Source organism: Anguilla anguilla, chromosome 17 (assembly GCF_013347855.1).
Source record: "Anguilla anguilla isolate fAngAng1 chromosome 17, fAngAng1.pri, whole genome shotgun sequence".
Classification (NCBI taxonomy): Eukaryota; Metazoa; Chordata; class Actinopteri; order Anguilliformes; family Anguillidae; genus Anguilla; species Anguilla anguilla.
Genome location: NC_049217.1, coordinates 4,903,105 through 4,922,166, shown reverse-complemented (window position 1 = coordinate 4,922,166; position 19,062 = coordinate 4,903,105). Strand labels below are relative to the sequence as shown.

The window sequence follows — 19,062 nt, the reverse complement described above, 5'->3', positions numbered from 1 at the left end:
GCCATTGAAGGAACCATGAATTCTACCCTGTACAAGAACATTTCTATGGAGAATGTACCGGTCATCTATCAGTGAGCTGAAACAGAGGCAATACAATAATCCAAAACACAAAAGCAAGTCCACATTTGAATGGTTGAAATGTAGCTAAATTAAAAGTTTGGGAGTGGCCTAGTCAAAGTCCTGACTTGAACCCAACAGAGACGCTGTGGCAGGACCTGAAACGAGCAGTTCATGCTGGAAAATGTACCAATTTGTCTGAATCAAAGCAGTTCTGCAAAGAGCCAAATTTCGCCACAGAAATGTGACTGAAAGACTGATATCAAATTACAGGCAGCATTTGGTTGCAGTTATTGCCAATAAAGGTGGTGCAACCAGGTATTAGGTTTAAGGGTACAACTATATTTCCACATAGGTGATGTCGGCGCTTGATAACCTTTTTCATAAAATAAGTGAAATAATATATTTTTTGTGTGTTTTGTGTTTACGGAGGTTCTCTTTGTCTAATTTCACATTTTGTCCAAATACCTGTAACCATGACGTGTGTCTAATATGCAATAATAGAGGAAATTGGGAAGGGGGAAAATACTTGTATACCCCTCAGCAACAACTAGTGCGACTTGTGAAGAGTCCAAAGACACAGGAACTGCATTTTGGCACAACAAACATGGTTTTCTGAGCGTAAGATTGCCTCAGAGCTGTTTTGTCTCTGCCAAAAACGATATACAAGATGAACAGCAAAATGTACGTGTCACATTTGAACCTCTGCTTAATTATACCTTCGCAATTGTACTCAGAAAGAGGAACATTTGTGTAAGTACTATGAGTCTACATTGGGCAAGAGTTTTTGTGGCCAAGCACACTGAATAAAACAATGTGCTGTCTCCTAATATGGTTTTAATATGAATCAGCAATATATGCCTACACTGGGGCATTTTAACATGTATTTAAAACAGAACGGGCAGCTTCACTAAGCCGCAATTAAAACATATTATTTCACAAGGTTAAAATTGACAGACCCATCATCCCGCGGACCCGAGTTTATCCCACAAATTTAATTCTAATCGCCCGTAGCCTAAGCATGTCCAGCCATGATCCCAATCCCGTAGCAGGGTTTAGTTGGCTGTAGGCTAATCATACCGATGCGAAGGTCCTGAACTTTCATTCACTCGAGAAAAAGACTTCAATTTATCAAATTAAAAGCACTGCAAATTTAAATATGTATTGTTTCTCCAAACAATAGCTAACTCAAAGATTATAGAGAATTTCGAACAATCTGGGGCGATCGTAAAATATGCCCACGTCATATTTGGGAGGATTATTCTCAGTAATTTCGCTGGAACCGAGTAAATCCGCCCACTAAAAGCGCCTCACTTCCCCTTTCCTTCCAGAATAACATAGCATAGGGAAGCATGCTAATGTTAAAAGAGTCCTAACCGATTTTAATTCAATTCAATACTGAGTTCAAAACTTTACCGAAGCTCTTTCCCAAACTTTAATTGGAGCAACGCTTAAGGTAAAATGTTGTTTTTGTTGTTGTCAGAGTGTTCGTTTTTGTTTACGTTTACGGTTAGATTAGTTGTTTTACGAAACTGGTCTTAATCAAATACATCAGCCTACTGTACCACAATATCAAGAGGCCTATCCTATATAACATAACAAAACAGTATAAGCGATTAGTTACATTATGTAGTGTACTATAATATCAATACTATATAACAAAACTGAGTCAAATAAATTATATACTGTGCTATAGAGAATTCTGCAGTTTGTGTGTATGAGAGAGAGACAGAGCTCCACCTAACCATGGAGACTGGCAGGTACAAAATAGTCATGGGTGCCAGAAGAAAGAAGATTGTGCCAACAATGCAAAGACAACGAAACTGAAACAGAGAAACATTTCCCGATAGAATGTGCCGAATTCGCAATAGATTCTACCCCAAAATTAGCCAGAAATAGAAATGTCCCCAATTCAGTAGCACATGCATTGATGCAGATAGGCTACCCTTCCTATTAAGGGGGAAATTATTGCTGTGTACGAGCAGCACAATTTGTGTTCTCTTACCGTACTCTGAGGGACAATGAGTGACACGCACACACATACATGCACACACGTACAAGCAGACATGCATACACTCTCACACACACATCATTTACTGCCATTTTCATTACAGGCTTGTTTTTTTTTCTTCTTAACTAATCCATAATCTTGCAGTTTAATCTGTAATCTATATCTAGCATCTGTTTTGTACATATCTTATTTTGTAACCTCAACTTTGGCAACACAAGTGCCTATATTTGTCATGCCAATAAAGCGCTTTGAAATTGAGCGAGAGGTAGCAAGAGACAGAGGGAGCAAGTAAGAGAGAGATCAAAATAGCAAGAAGTGCTTTACTGTGCCCTGGTTTAGGGTCAACTCTGTAATTTTATTTTTATTGTACATTATTGTGTGAGACATGTTCAGAGAATTGTGTAATGTTTTCCCTACTTATGTAATATTAAATGAATAGGCTTTTCTCTTTTCTCTTATGTCTTCAGAAACAAACGTCACACCTCCCTCAAAAAGAAGAAATATTTCAAGCATGCCGTTTATAATTCTGGTGTTTTTACTTGAGTTAGTTTCACTGTCTTATGGTGAGTCATGTCTATTTGAATTCTGTGGCATTTCAATGTTCAACCATACATTATTAGAGGAATTTATTGTGAAACGTTTTATCTGTCCTTGTACTTTCATACCTTATTTTCAAAACCCATTATACTCTCTATAAAAAAAGCTCTATTTAAAAGTAGTTACTGTTTTGACAATGGGCAGTAGTACTGTGCAATCCCAGTAAGGACATGGGTGGATTACAAGTGTTTTTTGTTCCTTACCTACACTTGTGTGGGTAAGTGTTAAAGGTGAACCATTTATTTCAGCTATGAATAATTGTGAATACATGTTAAAATAATGCTCTGTTTGGTTTTAAATTGGGTTTTCTTTGAGTTTTATCATGCAAGAATCCCAAGGGAATTGTCTTACACTGCTCACAGTTTTTTTGTGTTTTTTTTACAGCACATTTGAATATTTCCAATCTAAATTGCTTCAATGACTATGAATGCACAATGGTTTGCGAGTTCACCTCTGAAATGCTTCTCAACTGTAGTGCCTACAGCGTAGACTTTGTGTCAGAAGATCAGGAGTAAGTTTTCCTTTTTTAATTTGTTGATAAAAAAAATAGTAGAAAAAGGCAGACATGGTTCTTTGGAGATGATTGAACCTTAATGGAAAATGTATGGGGGGATTAAATTCCTGAGAATGTAAAGTAAATTATAGCCTATAATTTCTTTACATATCTATCCATTGTGTATCTATATCTCTATGTCTATCTGTGTCTCTTAGATTCTTATAATTTAATTATTTGTTGACTCTTTCAATTTCTAGTGGTGATAACATTACTTCATATGTTATTTTAATATATGTGTGTGCAGGTGTGTTTGTATTCAGATTGTAATTTTGAGATGGAAAATATGTCATAACCTACACTTTTGATTCAGATATGCCCATTGTATTAGGATGATTTACGAATCAAATAAAAATATCAATCTCCTTCCCCTCAGGCATTTCATGTGTGCATTCGTGAACAGCAGCAGAGACTCTTTGTACAGATGTGGATGTACAGTTGAAATGCCTTTGATGGTAAACGAACAAAAATACACCAGAAACCTTCTGGAAGGACGGAGGGTCATAAATACAATGACTATCACCGCGCTTGACAACAGTGAGTAGGATTTACTGGCTGATCCCTGTTATGAATACCTCAGAAGCTGTAATCTCAGTTATATTAATTATCTCTGCTGTTCTTCAGACTGTTCAGGACCATGGGCATTATCTGTCAGAAATGTGTTTCCATAGTAGCAAATACCAGCAGAAATTACTTTAAAAAATGATCAGTTTTATAATGTTGGACACTCAAAAGAAAAGCAGGATCTGCTTTCTATTATACAGTAAAGCAGTCAGTATTAAATAAACTCAGACAGAGTGCAATTTACTCTATTAGAGTACATTTTGTCCCACTTAGTCTCATATAAAATCTGTAAGAGTAAATTAACTTTGAGCGTTTTGCTGTGCATGAATGAACCACCCTTATACAGTGTACAGTTGTGCTGCAAGCTGCCATTACCAATAACCGATTCCTCTGCAGTCAAGCCTAGAGCTCCTGAGATACTGTCTGTGGCACGAACGGAGAATGGGAATTACAACATCCTGTGCGACCTGCGCTACAATGAGAGCAGCTTCCTGTATGCCAGGCTGGAGATTCAGCTGAGCTACAGAAAGAAAGGAGAAGCAGACGCGGTACGCAAGCTCATGCAGTAAACTCCCCAGCGCTAACCCACAAATCTTACATCATTTGCTATTTCTGTTTTACAGGCTCACTAATACCAACTCTCTCATACTAGCTCTAATACTAGTTCTCCTTTTGTGCTAACTCCCACACTAGCTCTCTACTAGGAGCTCTTATACTAGCTCTCTAATACTAGCTGTCTCATAAAAATCTTTTTTTTAAATTCTAGCTGTCTCATAGTTTCGCTGCAATACTAGGTCTCTAATACTTCGCTCTTTCATACTAGCTCTGACATTGTCAGCATACTAGCTAATACTAGCTCTCTTATGCTAGCTCTAATATTAGCTGTCTAGTACTAGCTCTCATACTATGTAGCTCCTTAATTCTAGTTCTCTTATACTAACTCTCTAATACTAGCTCTCGCGTACTAGCTCTAATACTAACTCTCCAATACTAGCTCTCTCATACTAACTTTATTATTCTGGCTCTCTCATACTAACTTTCTAATTCTAGCTCTCTCATACTATCTGCTTCGTATAATCTTTTGGCCATGTAAGGCGATTTGAAGTCTGTGGTTTTGTAACATAGTTCAGGACATCAAATGCCCACACAGAGGCAGTGCATAGTGTGTTTTTACAGTACGAGATGCCTTTCTGTATCTTCCTGCAGTCTTGGAGGACCATCAATGCCACATTGCCATCCCAGGAAATACCAGGCGGTGATTTAGAGCCCAACAGCAAATACATTGTGAAGGCTAGATCACACTCCCCCGATTACAACACCCAGTTCAGTGACTGGAGCCGGGAGTTGGAGTGGACTGTTCGTAAGTCAGACGCCGAGCTTGAGAGAGGAGAGGCTCACACAAAGGGCCAGTGCCCCATTCCAATACGAAAACAAACTCACCCTAGTTTGGAGGGGGGAATCCACAAAGTGACCAGGATGTAAGATGGCAGCATTTAGAAGGGCATTCCAACCCAAATTAAGCGAGTGGAGGGAGGATCCAGACGCCCTCAATCCCTCGATTTCCCTCCCTCCAGGGGAGCCAACAAAAAACATCCCTCTGAGCGGTGATATTTCCCAGAATGCATTGCGATGCTCCCTTCGCTTTTTATGACTTTGGTTTTAATTGACGCCATCTTTCATTCTCGGATAAGCGAAGTTACGAGTGTAAGAAGTGTGGTGACGTTGACATTAGTTTGTCAACATGGAATATATGAAAGTGTTATTTTTGGGGAGAATATCCGTTTTTTGTTTGTTCGCAATAACGTTTTGAACATAAGTTAGCAGTCTTCACTAACTGCTTGCAAGAGCTAGCTACAGCAAGAATAGAAATGTTAAGCAGCATATCGATGATCTCCATACTATTGTACTAATACTAAAACTTGTTAATAAAGTTTGATAACACATTTATTGACAATATAAATGCATGTTTATCATTGTCTTTTTGCAAGTAGCTTTATGTATACTTATTTATAACATACCCATTTTTTAATCAATAAGTTACATGTTTGATGTTGTTGCATACGCATTTATATAAATTGTATCACACATAAATAATGACATCAAATGCTTAAAACCTATGTCCTCAAATGCCAGCTGTAGAAACGTCCTTTTTTCTGGTGATGAACGTTGAAGTGAGGAAGAATAAGCGTGAGGGTGTTCCGAATTGAAACAGCTCCGACCGCTCCCCTCGATCTCTCCACTTTTTCAGGAAGGGGACCCTCGCATAAACGTCATACGATACGTCACTGGAGGGCTCCCTGCAGTGGAGGGAACAAGTGTAGGGGGCATATTAATTTGGATTGGAGCGCAGCCCCGATGTTGTTATTGTGCAGAAGTAGCGCAGGCAGTGTGAGACTCCCTGTACCTGGTATCGAGCTGTTGCTCTGGAAGGTACACTGCGCAAATTCTGCAGCTTACTGTTATCTTTCACTGAGTTTACTGAGTCATTTCCTGCTTTCGATGACAGATGCTCTGTTCTTGTCTGATTCCTCCAGCTGCCTCAGTGCAGAGTGTGTGGAAGACCATCATCCCTGTGCTTTCTGTGCTCCTCGTCATAATCATCTGTGCTTCCTATCAGTGCTGGACTCGGTAAGAGAACAATCCTGTCGCCTTTAAGTTTCCACATCGCTTGTGCTTTATGTTATTTAACAGACGTCGGACCAAGTCACATTTTTGGAAGTCAAATCGCAAGTCTTCTTTGAGTCTCAAGTCAAGCGTGATTTTGGATCACAAGTGAAGTCTCAATCTTTTGATTTTCTTTCTAAAATGCCTTCCTATTTCCTTTAGAGTAATTTATGGAGCTCTTGAGTGAATATGAGCTACTTTTGCATTTAGCTACTGTGACTGATGGAAGTTCTTGTTGAGTCACGAGATGGAATTTGGCTAAATGTAGTTTATGCTAGTATTGCTACTTTTGCAAAGAGGATACATTATTACAAAGTAGCCCATACAGGGGAGGTTTGCCCTTCGGTTTGTTAAGCATAATTTCCACTTTCCAGCTTGATTTGATAAAATGCACCATGTGACCACCACAGAGTTGCACAAACCTGCAGAGGGCACAAACCTGCTGGTCCAATCAGAGGGCTGGAATCTTGCTTTGCACCACCTGGCCTTGTTGCTTTTGAGGGCAGTCTGCTCAGAATCTTTCAGAAAACTGTCAGACTGGCTGCGATTTATTCTATAATTGGAAAGCAAGTTGCTTTTAAAATACAATTTAAAGTCATTCCAGTCCTCATGCCACAGCTTAAAGTAAAGTATCGAGACTTGGGAGTGCAAGTCCAGGTCAAGGCTCAGGTCATTTCCTTCCCTGCCAGGTCAAGTCGCAAGTTGCGAAATTTGTGACTCAAGTCAGACTAGAGTCCCAAGTCATGTGACTCGAGCTCACAATTCTGTTATTAAAAGCCTTCATGGTCAAGCAAACGCAAAGATGAAGCCAAAGCAACACTGTATTAAGCAGAAATATTATCCTTAATGCCCCCTTTTGTCTTGCAGACTCAAGACCCAGTGGTGGGACAGAATTCCTTCCCCCGAGAACGACATAAAGTACATGCTTCCGGGGAATCCCAAGGTAAAGGCGGCACGAGGCCAGCGAGCGTTTTAGTAAAGTAGGGATACAGCCAGGTGTGTTCTGAACTGAGAACTTTGTACTAAGAGTGGCTTATCGGGAAAATTAACCTATCTAGGCCTTCCAGATTTGCACCACTGATCGCAATTCTGCCCTGTTGTTGCGGCCAGGTTTTTGCCCCAAAGCTTTATGACCCTTGGTCCATCCAGCCTGATGCACTGACCGTTGCCAACGCGGAGGAAAAGTCACGGTGAGCTGGGTGACATTACTTCGGGTGTCTGGGGAACGGGTGCTTCTGTTGATTTCATTGTATTACTTAAAGGGGAATTCCACTGCAAACCGACATTTAACTCATTTAACAGATCAAGGTGTAACTGATGAATTCTCTCTGTGCAGCTAGCCAAAGCAATCTCTGTACAGAGTCATCTACAGGTGGACATTTTGGTAGAGATATAGTAGTTCCTCATTTCTGGAAAAACTACAATGGGTGGGTAATTTGAATTTGGAGATGCCTCCAATGTATGCGAAAGGGGCATTTGACCGAACTCAGGTTAGATTCGGGGTAGCTGCTGTTAATTAACTGTAAATAGTATTAGCTTGTGAGCTAGCTAGCGTAGTGGACTTGCTCTTCTGTGCCCTCTGTGGCCCTTTTTTGACCAGGACCCACTGTACTCCGAGGAGGTGGGGAAGAGGACGGTTACGGTATTCATAGTATGGATACAGAAGCGCATTAGCAGGGTAGACCAGAGACTGCAGTGAAATCGCCAAAAGACATATCACTTCCAATAATAAACAATATATTTATTATTGGCAGTAATATGCTGTATTTAAAGTGCATGTTTGTGTCTTTTGCGATGGGTTAACTGCACAAATTGATCTATCTCAAGTCATGCACTATTATTAATTAAATTTGATGAATACTTAAGAATCTCACCCAAAGACTGTAAGCCTACATTGTAAAGGAAATTTAGTTCTATGAAGGACAGCTGCTTCTATTAGCTGCTGCTGATTAGCCTTGAGCTTGCTCATCTAATGTAAAGGCTCCTGCTGTGTTCCTCTCTCAGTGATCCTCCAGAGAGTTCGGAATGTGACCAAGATGATCTGTATAAAAACGTCGGCATCCTCCAGCCGGCGGCAGACAGCGCGAACAGTCGGGCGGGGCCGGGAGGCTCTGCGGACTCCCGCGGTTCCTCTCAGCACGGTTACAGGAACGTCCTGTGCCTCAGGTCACCTGGCACGCCCCCCCCGGAGCCCGCGGGCTGCGAGACCCCCAGCCCCGCCGCCCTGCCCGGGCCAGACGCCGACCCCTGCCTGGTCTGCAGCGACCCCGGTCTGCTGGTGACCCCCGATCTGCTCACGCACTTGCAGAGAAAACTGCACGCCCCTGATTCGCTCACAGAAGCTCCCAGCGTGTCCACAGACTTTGAGTACCGGTCGTGTAACGGCGGCAATACCAACGCTCCTCCAGCAGAGGGCGCCGATCTGTCCTCCTCCTTCAAAGGAGATACCTTAGAGACTTTGCTGCAGAACACCTGTGCGCTCACCTGCGTGCTTCCCTGCCGAGCAGATGATGGATACGAGTCCTTTGGTGAAGCTGTTGCCAGAAGTTCTCAGGTCCAGGCTAATTTCCCAGCATGCACTCTGGGCCCCTGTGAAGAAGGCTATCAGATGCTCCGGACCGTGGATGAACACATAGAACACCAGTTTTTAGCACCAGGCAAAACAGATTTGGAGGCATCGTCAGTGGAAGGTCCGGAAAGCTGCACCGGACAAGATCAGAACCTCCCGCAGATTCCCAAAGGGGGAATTCCACATTCCGTCATTCCCTGCCATTTCCTGTCCCAATGTACGCCAAAAAGTAGCATGGAAAGTTCCCCTCATTCTGCTTTGAATACTCCTCCTGTTATTCAAACTATCATTGAAAGCTCCTACCAGAGAGTATAACACTGCAGTTTTCTGCTCATGTTTAACTGTTCTCTGTAAGCTGGTTACTGATTAACTCATAGAGGTGACTCAAATCAGCTCTGGAGCTTCAAGATTAGGCTCAAAAATGGAAGGGGACTCTAGTTTGATTTAGATTTTATACAAACCTAGAGTCAGGAAACAGTTGAAAAACACTCATCCAAACCCAGAGCAAAGCAAAAGTGCTGCGCCATCTTTACGTGTATACTTTTCATCATCTTTTTAGGGCGTTAAGGTTTGCAGGGTGGTAGAGAATATGTTTTCATTGTAACACTTTTCACTGACGAGCTAGACTTTTTGTTATGGTCTGAACCTCTCTATGCTATGACCCACACCCACACAAAAAAAGTTAGTCCACTCCTGCGATGTGAGAATTATACAGTATCTAAGATTAGGCCTTTCCTCTCTGTGGTTCATACTGAGAAGGTCAGACAGCGTTTAATTCTCAGCGTGATTGCAATTCTCTGAACTCATTCCTGAGCCAAACTGCCTTACCCCATCTGCAGCGAGCTCAAAATTCACCAGCTAGGGTTCTTACCAAAATAACCACACTGCCTTACAGTTTCTTTTAGAGTTTATTTCAAAAGTTTGCACAGCACTTTTAAGGCAGTGCTTCCTCTGGCCGCACATTGTCGAACCCCTAAAAGCACACACCCCTCCACACACTCCCTTACAGCCTCAAATAAAGACCCGTCACTGTCTCAGCCACTGATTTTTTTAAAAAGAGGAGACATGGCATTTGTAGCCAGGGCTCTGAGATTTTCCATGTTTTATCCAGGCCTCTGAGTTCGATGTACTTGAAATTTGCTTTCAACAATGATGAAACTATGTCAGCTGGATTTCTGTTTTATTCAATGTTTATTGTCTATATTCGGTTTTCTTCTTAATCTTCTTAATAATTTTTTTGTGTGTAAACCGCTCTGTGTGGTATGTAACAGCTCTGCGGGTGAGGGTTATTGTTTTATGATAAAAAAGCGAAACAGCAGTGACCTGCGGATTTTTGCTTGTTCCACAGTCTCGTATTTTTCTGCAAACTCAAATGTCAGACTGGCCCACAATTTACGAAATGGGAGGTCACTCACACAGCCTAGAAGTCACACCAAAAGGTACCAGATGTCCTTCCTCCCAAGAGCATACAAGCTCCACAAGCAGTAACACAAACTCTCATTGTTTACTTCAACTTAGAGTGCATGATTTCCTGAAAAAACTTAAAGTACAATAAAGGGTGGGGGTGGGGGGGAATCTATCATGTAGCTCTACTGCGTGCTGTTAATTTATTTTATTGTGTTATTTTCAGTTATTATGCCAGAGCGGTCCTCAACAACTTGTAAAAAGCATCTTAATTCATATTTGTATGCAATGATGTTTTCAAATAAATCTGAATCTGAATGAGGTAAAATCTGTGAACTGCACCTTTCCTCTGAGGGTGGCGAACGCGGGGTTGCTGGGTGGCGCATTCGGTAAAGGTGGCGCTGGCGGTGCGTGAGCGAGCCCCGCAGTCTCAGATCAGATCAGATCCCGCCTGTGCCCGTGCCCGTGCCAGCTGTGACCCCGCAGGGGCGCCGCACGCTTGGGTTCGCGTCTCCTGAGGGGTAATACGGGAGGGATTAGCGGTCAGGGATTAGCAGCGCTCATTGCTCGCGTGACCGCTGCCGTCCGTCTGGCTGTCTCTCAGGGCACGCGTATGATTGGGTCTCCTCCGCTCCCGCTCTGAGGCCTGTGTGGCCTGAGGCTGCGGTGCTGAACAGAAGCAGCGGGCTGGCAGTGCATGTTTCGGAGGGGAACCTCTCGAGCCGTCAGCGGGGTGCATATATACGGGACCGCTGGTACATAGTGTGTGAGGCCGATAATGTTGCACCAGCGGCAACAGGTGCAGCGTGATTAGCAAAGTGTGGAGTACAGAGTAAAGTACGGAGTAAAGTAACGTGAAGCAAAATATTGACTCAAGTGTTTAGTAAAATGTGAGGTATGGAATAAGTAAGTATGGAATAAATGTGGCTTGATGTATGGAGTATTGATTAAAGTTAGGAGGATTGTATGGAGTAAAGTATGCAGTGAAGCATGTAGTAACGCATGAAGTAAAGTATAAAATGTGGAGTTAAGTGTGGAATGGAGTGTCACGTATTGAATAAACTGGCATTAAATATCAAGAGCAAAGTGGCGTAAAGTACTCAGTATAAAGTATTACGCTGAATGAAGCGATATTTATTGAGACTAATGGGAATTCCACTTTGGCACCCCCCCCCCCATTGAGAAGCAGAGCTGAAAGGTGGCTGCTGGGGGTGGGAGCACAAAAACTTTTCTGAAAGGCAAAAACACAAGAGCAAATTACTTTTGGCTTTTTGCAATTGTTTTTCCACAAGAAAGACCAGCTCACACAAAGCAATGCAGCAATGCGACAATTATGCAAATCGCTGGCATTTCAATCCTTTCGAGCCACTGTGCACCACGTAGTCACGGAAATCCAAGGCAGTAATTAACCTTACCTGAATCTGCTAAGTGATTGTAATGCAAGGGCGTCAGGCAAGTGTTGAAGAATGGCAACAAAAAAAAAAAGTAGGCAAAAAGAACTGGTCTTGACTCGTACTCCCAGCAAGATAATTAATCCAAATTGCCGGGCAAGAAGTGTTTCTAAAGGCCTTCCTGATTCTTTTTCTCAGCATGGCAGCAGACATGGTTTTTAATGGATGAAACTCTGTCGGTTTATTTCTGTAGTCTCTCCATAACACTGTCTGTAGGGGGTAAAGCTAAAAGTTGGAAAAGGTGGTTGCCTGTCAATCTTCCATCTGATGTCAGTCATTAAAAGGTCTTGCACAGGTTGGTCCTTGTCCAACTTTAGAAGACAATCAAATCATTAACTGTGAGAATCCATCATCTGGTAAAAAAATAAATAAATAAAAAACTAGGCAATCAAACCAGTTCAGTTTAATTATTGGTGCATCTTGTCTGTACAGCTCAGTGAGTGTACCATAAGGAAATATACCATACCATAAGACAGAGGTCTGCAGTCCTGGTCCTGGAGTCTGTTGGCTTCTGTTTTTAGCTTTTTAGAACATGTATGTATGGTCAGAACAATGACAAACACACAGCAATCATTTTTAGACTGCCACAAAATCAATTTCATAGGAAAAAACTTCCAAAGACAAATACATTGATTAACACATGCAGAAAGTCATTCTCAAAAGTGTTGAGCACTTAATTGCTTTACATGTTCAAGCATGTGATCAGCACCTGCTGTTGAATTATTAATGACTTGTTATGAAAAGCAACAACTGACTTTGAATGAAGTTCAAATGTTTATGAAAAAGCCAGGCAATGCTAACAAGGAGCTTTGCTACACTAACTGTCTTAACCACCTCCCTAAATAAGGTATTTTTGCAAATGCAATGACCCTGGTGCTTTCTCACAGTCTGTGAGTATTATAGTAAATAGGAAATTACTCAAAAACCGATGATTAACAGATGTTGTGTCACAGTTCCGGCTGATGACCACCAGAGGTCGGCAGTCTCCCATTCATAATGCATTATTAGCTCTGCGCTGCATGTGTTGTGTCAATGGTTCTAGTATGTTCGCCTGTTTTTTTCCTTGTATTTAATTTCCCTATCTTTTGCGTGTTCTTTTTGTGGTCTTTGCTTTTATTTTTTGGTTTCCTAGCCGCTCAGTTCTGTATATCATGGTCTGAGTTTATTCCTTGTGTTTCTCTCCGTTATGTTATTTTGCCTTGTTTTAGTAAAGTCCTGGTTTATTGTACTTGTTTACTTAACTGGCCTCCTGAGTCATCTCTGCACTTGGGTCCTCAGTTTCTCAGTCGTGGCCGTGTACACATGCACAGTCATGTACACATGCACAGGTATACATGCACAGTCATGTACACATGCACAGGTACACATGCACAGTCATGTAAACATGCAAAGGTATACATTCACAGTCATGTACACATTCACAGGTACACATGCACAGGTATTGTGGCACCCCAAGCTCAACAATGACCAACAGATCAGTCTATCACACAATTTTAGTGCTCAAAATCAAGGTTGTTATTTATTAATAAAGGGCAGGGGTACGGGAAATATAGAAACTAAGGTCGCACTTCTTCTAGGGGATCACCTCTTCCATCAGGCTTCAGGGGCTGGCTCTGTGGCAACCAGCGAGAGAGAGAGAGAGAGAGACAAGGTGAGAGAGACAAAACAAAACAAACACCATAGAGGTGCCCGGCTTCCAACTTCGCCTAAGCAGTCCTTCTCCTTTTTTCACAGTCTGTAGTTGAGAACACAAGAACAGAAAGTTGCCTTGTAGTTCAGTCCCCTCATTCCTTCTCTTCACTCCTGAAGTCTCTGGCCTTTTTTAAATTCTCCTGCCTTGTTCTGTTAACGCAGCTCCGCTGCTCGTAGGGCGTGGTGGGGGGTGTGTCAAGGTGTGTCTACAGGTGTGGAGAGTTAATCCTGTCACTGACTGAATCAGGGGCCTCACCTGTGCTCTCCTTGTCTGACCGTCTCCCCCAGGGTCCTAATGCTCTCCAGGATTTCCCTTGGCTCTCCTCTACTACCTGGCCTAGAGGCCTTCTCCAGCGCTGTGCTCTTGTGCTGACTGTGGCTCCTCCAGTGGGACACCGAGTGTGGCTCGGGGTACCACAGTATACATGCACAGTCATGTACACATGCACAGGTACACATGCACAGCCATGTAGACATGCACATGTACACATTCACACAGCCATGAACACATGCACAGGTACACATGCACAGTAGCTCATGGGAGTGAAAACAGCCTGTATGGGTTCACAGACTGCCTCTGAAGCATGGCACTTTGGGAGAGGCCCTTACATTTACTTCCATAATAAAATACCCAGCATGCTCTATTTGTCCTCAGAAAACAACATGGCTGGATTATGGACCGGGCCAGTGGGGTCAGTGCCCCGGGGCCTCGGACTGCCAGGGGGCCTCCAGGCCTCCTCAGGCTGTGCGCGATGCGTGGCCCAAGACTTCCGAAAGAAGTTGAACGCCAGGGCCCTCAGTGCGCATAGCGCAAGCTGACCACTAGGCCCCTGGGTGCTTATAGCATGAGCTAACCATTAAGGCCCCCCAGACCCCTCAGCGCTTACAATGTGAGGGCCCCCAGACCCCTTGGCGTTTAAAATGTGAGCTCACCACTACTCCCCCCAGACCCCTCGACGCTTACAATGTGAGGGCCCCCAGACCTCTTGGTGTTTAAAACGTAAGCTGACCACTAGGGCCCCTGGGTCCCTCAGCACTTACAGTGTGAGGGCCCCTGGGCCCCTCATCGCTTACAGTGTGAGGGCCCCCAGGCCCCTGGGGCTTAAAGCGTGATCTGTCCACTAGGGCCCCTGGGCCCCTCGGCACTTACAGTGTGAGGGTCCCTGGGCCCCTCCGCACTTAAAGCATGAGCTGACCACTATGGCCCCTGGGTGCTTACAGTGTGAGGCTCCTCTGTGCTTAAAGCATGAGCTGAACACTAGGGCCCCCGGGTCCCTGGGTGCTTACAGTGTGAGTTGACCACTAGGGCTCCCAGGCCCCTCGGTGCATACATTGAGCGTAACACCTGGGCCCCTTGGTACATACAGTGCATGCTTAAAACGAGAGCCTCTCGGAGTACAGTGCTGTACAACTGAGCCACTGGTTGGCACCAAGCAGTCAAAACCAGACTTCGTTTTTGAAGCTCACTTCTTAGTGTTCTTGAGAGACGTTGCTCACTCGCACCACTACGGTTGGCTCCAGTATAGGTGTTTTCATATCCGGTTTCCATGTAAGTCTATGGTACAAATGCGGTCAAAATACAAAGGCAATCATTTTTTCTCACAAGAACAAATAGTCACAATATGTGTCTTATGACTGTCCATGGGCCGATTTCATGATTTATTGTGTCATTTGGGCACTGTTATAATATTTGTCGTGAACCAATGAGGTACAGTTTGCTTCACTTCCTGATTACTGCAGAGGACTAAGCTACAGTAGGGGCTACAGTCTATGGTCACTGGGGTGGGAAGTGATGCCTCTTGGCCTTAACATAGCGGCTCCGACTCATCGTCCACGGTCCACCTGTGCGAAGTCAGAAAATGCAGGCATCCCATTTCGTAGTGATTTCATTATGGCATGTGCTATTTACACCAGCACTGATCGACCAAAAAATAATCCTCCTCTTAAGTTTTTTTGGTAGCCAAGTCATTTTTAATATTTCCTTTAGCCTACTTAAACAAATAATTAGTTGGCAGAAAGCGTAACGCTTATTTGCTATATTTGGTAGTCCAGTATGCTAAAACAGTACACAACAAAATAAATAATAGGCCTATAAAATGAACGATTTAACTGGGGTGGTCTTACTTTCCCAAGTTATGCAGTGCTCTTCTTGAACCTTGACATGTTGTGGGAGAGGAACACAAGCTTGTCCACGTTACTTGGGAGAAGTGAACTTTGGGTTTTGCTAACGATGAAGCCAGCCTTTGAGAACATTCTCTCCAATGGTGTGGATGGGGATACAGAGCACACGTTTTGGCAGCTTTGGATAGCGGTCCTCATTTTTTCTCCACCAGTTCAGTTGTCCTTCAAAATTTCGAAATGCCTCCATACTTTAGACTTCTTCCGAGACATGTTCTAGCTAGCTTATGGCCTACTAACCACTCCACCACAGGTTTCGGCTTCTCCCGCCAGTTCACCGCGCATGTTGTCACACGGAATTTTGTTAGCATGCACAGTTTACAAGAATATAAACACTAAATTTATAATTCCCTTTATTTTATTTATAATTCAATATTGTAATATAACCACTGTCCATTTTTGTAAGATTCTATAATGATGTATTCCGGAATTGCATTACACATTGACTGTCTAAAAAAAAAAGAAAAAATGACGATAGAATCTTAAACAACCCAGCTCCAGTGTGTGAATGGTACCGACCTATTAAATACCCACCTAAATGTTGGGTTTCAAGAGAACAATGGGCATTTCATTAACCCAAGTATTACCCACTAAATGTGATCTGAATGGGGCTTTAAAGTTACAATCTCGAAGATTTCTGTTTCGTTCTCTTTGGCGGTACCAATGGCGAAAAACAGTAATTGCCGGTGTGTTTTTGGACCTCACTTCCCAGAGATCCAACCGGATCCAACCAGTGTCGCCTGTGTGACGTCAGTCAGTTGGCACCTGGGACACGCCAACTATAACACTTACTATTTACTGAATCAAAAATGGTTGTTATAAGAGTAACGTTATGTACACACTCATTCATTGTCTAACATTAGGTTAACTTAAGCTGCCTTTACACTGCCGAGCTGGGTTAAAATGCTGTAGCAGACCTGGGTTAGAATCAGTGATGATCAATTTCCACAGACGTTCTTTATCCACCTTTTGCCCGGTATGAACATCTTTACAGTGCAGAGAAGAATTTGCGGGATTCGCTGCGGCTCGTACAATTATGTATCTCGTGCACACTAAACAGTCTTTCTCCTGAATGATTGTTGTGTGATATTTTTGAAACAACTGCCTTGCATAATGTTACCGCTGGTGTTTCTGGTTTTGCTAGCAAACTGTTCGAGAATAAAGCTGAGCTGTGTGTTAAATTAGCAATCAGAACAAGAATAATAAAACAACAACAAAGGAGATTTCATCAAAAAAGGGCAAGGCTGAAGGACCATATGAGGAAGCGTAATAAAATAATAACGCTAATCCACACTGCTGTATTCTTTTATTTAGTTTTCTCCGGTTTGACATCTTTACACTGAAATCAGACCTGGCTCTGCTCCACCTATACCCCTGGTTAATGCTCTGTGTAAAGACGGCTTTATTCCGATCATTATAATATATTAATGAACTTGATGGCAACGTAAATAACGGTAACGTTAAGGCCAATTCAGATCAATGATTCGCAATGAGACGAAGCGGTTTTAGAATGTTGCAGAGAAAATTGCAGCGGTGTGAACTGGTTAGTTGCAGAGCGTCTGAAGCCGTTGCCTGGGGTCTCAAAAGACCCACCTTGTCAAATTGCCAAGTGCAGTTAGAACGTTTACAATCAGACGTCTTGGAATTTTGCAAGTTGCATCCAGTCTCGTTGTGATCTGAACTGACCTTCAGTTAGCTACATTGCAACAAGGTAGCATTGCATTCGAGAGACGTTTTGCGAGATCGGTACCAGTCGGTAGCATTAGCTAGCGTTTTTTCTAATTGTTAGCTGACATTAAATTGTGTTAATTAACTGATGGGTGATGAAAAACGCGTCACTAACTATGCGCTGCTTGTGATTTTTTCCCGGGAATGTCGCCACAGACACACGGTTCTTTAAAGCCGGGCACCCACCGCACGCGTATCGACCGCGAGCGCACTACGCGCGTAACTGAAGCGTAGTTGAAGTACTGTTATTACAACGGCAGCGGGCGACGTCGTCTCCACCAGATGCGAACGCGTCGCGTACCGGCTGCGAAGCTCGCGCGACACAAGCGAACTTAAGCGTAGTTTTTCGCTTGTGTTCTATTTTTCTGCTTGCCGCGCGTCATGATGACCTGTTTATACACAGAAATATGCTCTAAAATGCTAGGTATACATGCTCTGATTTATATTGAATCCTTATATTAGGCTATTGGGGGTGTGTCCCTAGTTCCCTACCATATATTTTATAAGCAGCTAAAAAAACACAAGCCTTTTCGTTTTTGCATTGTCCTTGCAGAAAAAAAAAAAGCAAACTTAGTTTCGCTATCTTAGGCTATTTGGCCGAGGGGGTGGGGTAAATTTGAAAATACACCACAGAAAGACGTAGACTATTGAATGATGTAGAAGTGAATGCACCGAGCAGCGGTTTGTTAGCTCGAGTGTTGGAAGGTAGTTTTTAACCAACCATTGCTCAGCCTATTTGACTTTTCCGATGTCTTCGTTCGCCGTGCTTTCAAAAAGGGCTTGTTAATAAAAATCAGATAATCCACAGAGCTTTAAAAAATCAGATTTAGTGGTCTTGCCGATGAAAATGCACCTATTTTATAAATTAAGTTGTAAAGCAAGCCTTTATTGCACTTGTAGGCTACTTCAAAGCTTCAGGTGTTCATGGCGTTGTGGTGTTCATATCCCTTCAAGTTTAAACTGTTACGCTATCTTTTTGACGATTAACTGATTTTACTAAATCTGATCATATAAATGTTTTGACGTGAATAACAAGACGACACGGGAATTCCCAATGGTTGATTATGGATTATTTATTATTATTATGACCATTACATATTCTTCATAAAGTTGGCACGCTTGTTAACCAAGCAAATAAATTAATACAGTTTGAGATTTATTATGTAGGCTACGTTGCGATTTAAGCTTATGGTAATTCTTTAAAGCGTTTAGGCCTACTTTCTCACGTATTTACATGAGTTAACAAAATATTACCAAATTAAACTGAAAAAGGTCTCTCACCAAGTATTCACTTAGCCTAACCCATAATCAACAGTCGTGAACAAACGTGAAATACACGATGTAATCCCACTGCAGACTGCGAGAGCTACTAGGAATATAGAGCTTCAAGCAAGCCTTTGCGCGACACAAACGGAACCTGTGTAGACACGCTTCGCGCGCCGCGCCGCTTACGCTACGCATGCGGTGGGTGCCCGGCGTTACGCTACGCGTGGGTGGGTGCCCGGCGTTACTCTCGGTGTTGAAATTTGCGTGCGTGAAAGTGGTTTTGTACGGTGGCTCTGAAGTTCAAAACACAAAAACAAAAAGAAAAGGC

General features: G+C 42.8%; 1 protein-coding gene across 1 annotated transcript; it reads left to right on the top strand.

The window, feature by feature from the left end:
- The first annotated feature begins 1,357 nt into the window (after positions 1–1,357).
- On the top strand, positions 1,358–12,239 carry LOC118217354. The gene is made up of 10 exons (XM_035399290.1): positions 1,358–1,513; positions 2,536–2,631; positions 3,050–3,176; positions 3,595–3,755; positions 4,179–4,330; positions 4,989–5,142; positions 6,317–6,410; positions 7,314–7,389; positions 7,557–7,636; positions 8,451–12,239. The coding sequence occupies exons 2-10, from the start codon at positions 2,580–2,582 to the stop codon at positions 9,328–9,330; spliced, it is 1,776 nt and encodes a 591-aa protein (XP_035255181.1). The 5' UTR covers positions 1,358–1,513; positions 2,536–2,579; the 3' UTR covers positions 9,331–12,239.
- Positions 12,240–19,062: the final 6,823 nt, after the last annotated feature.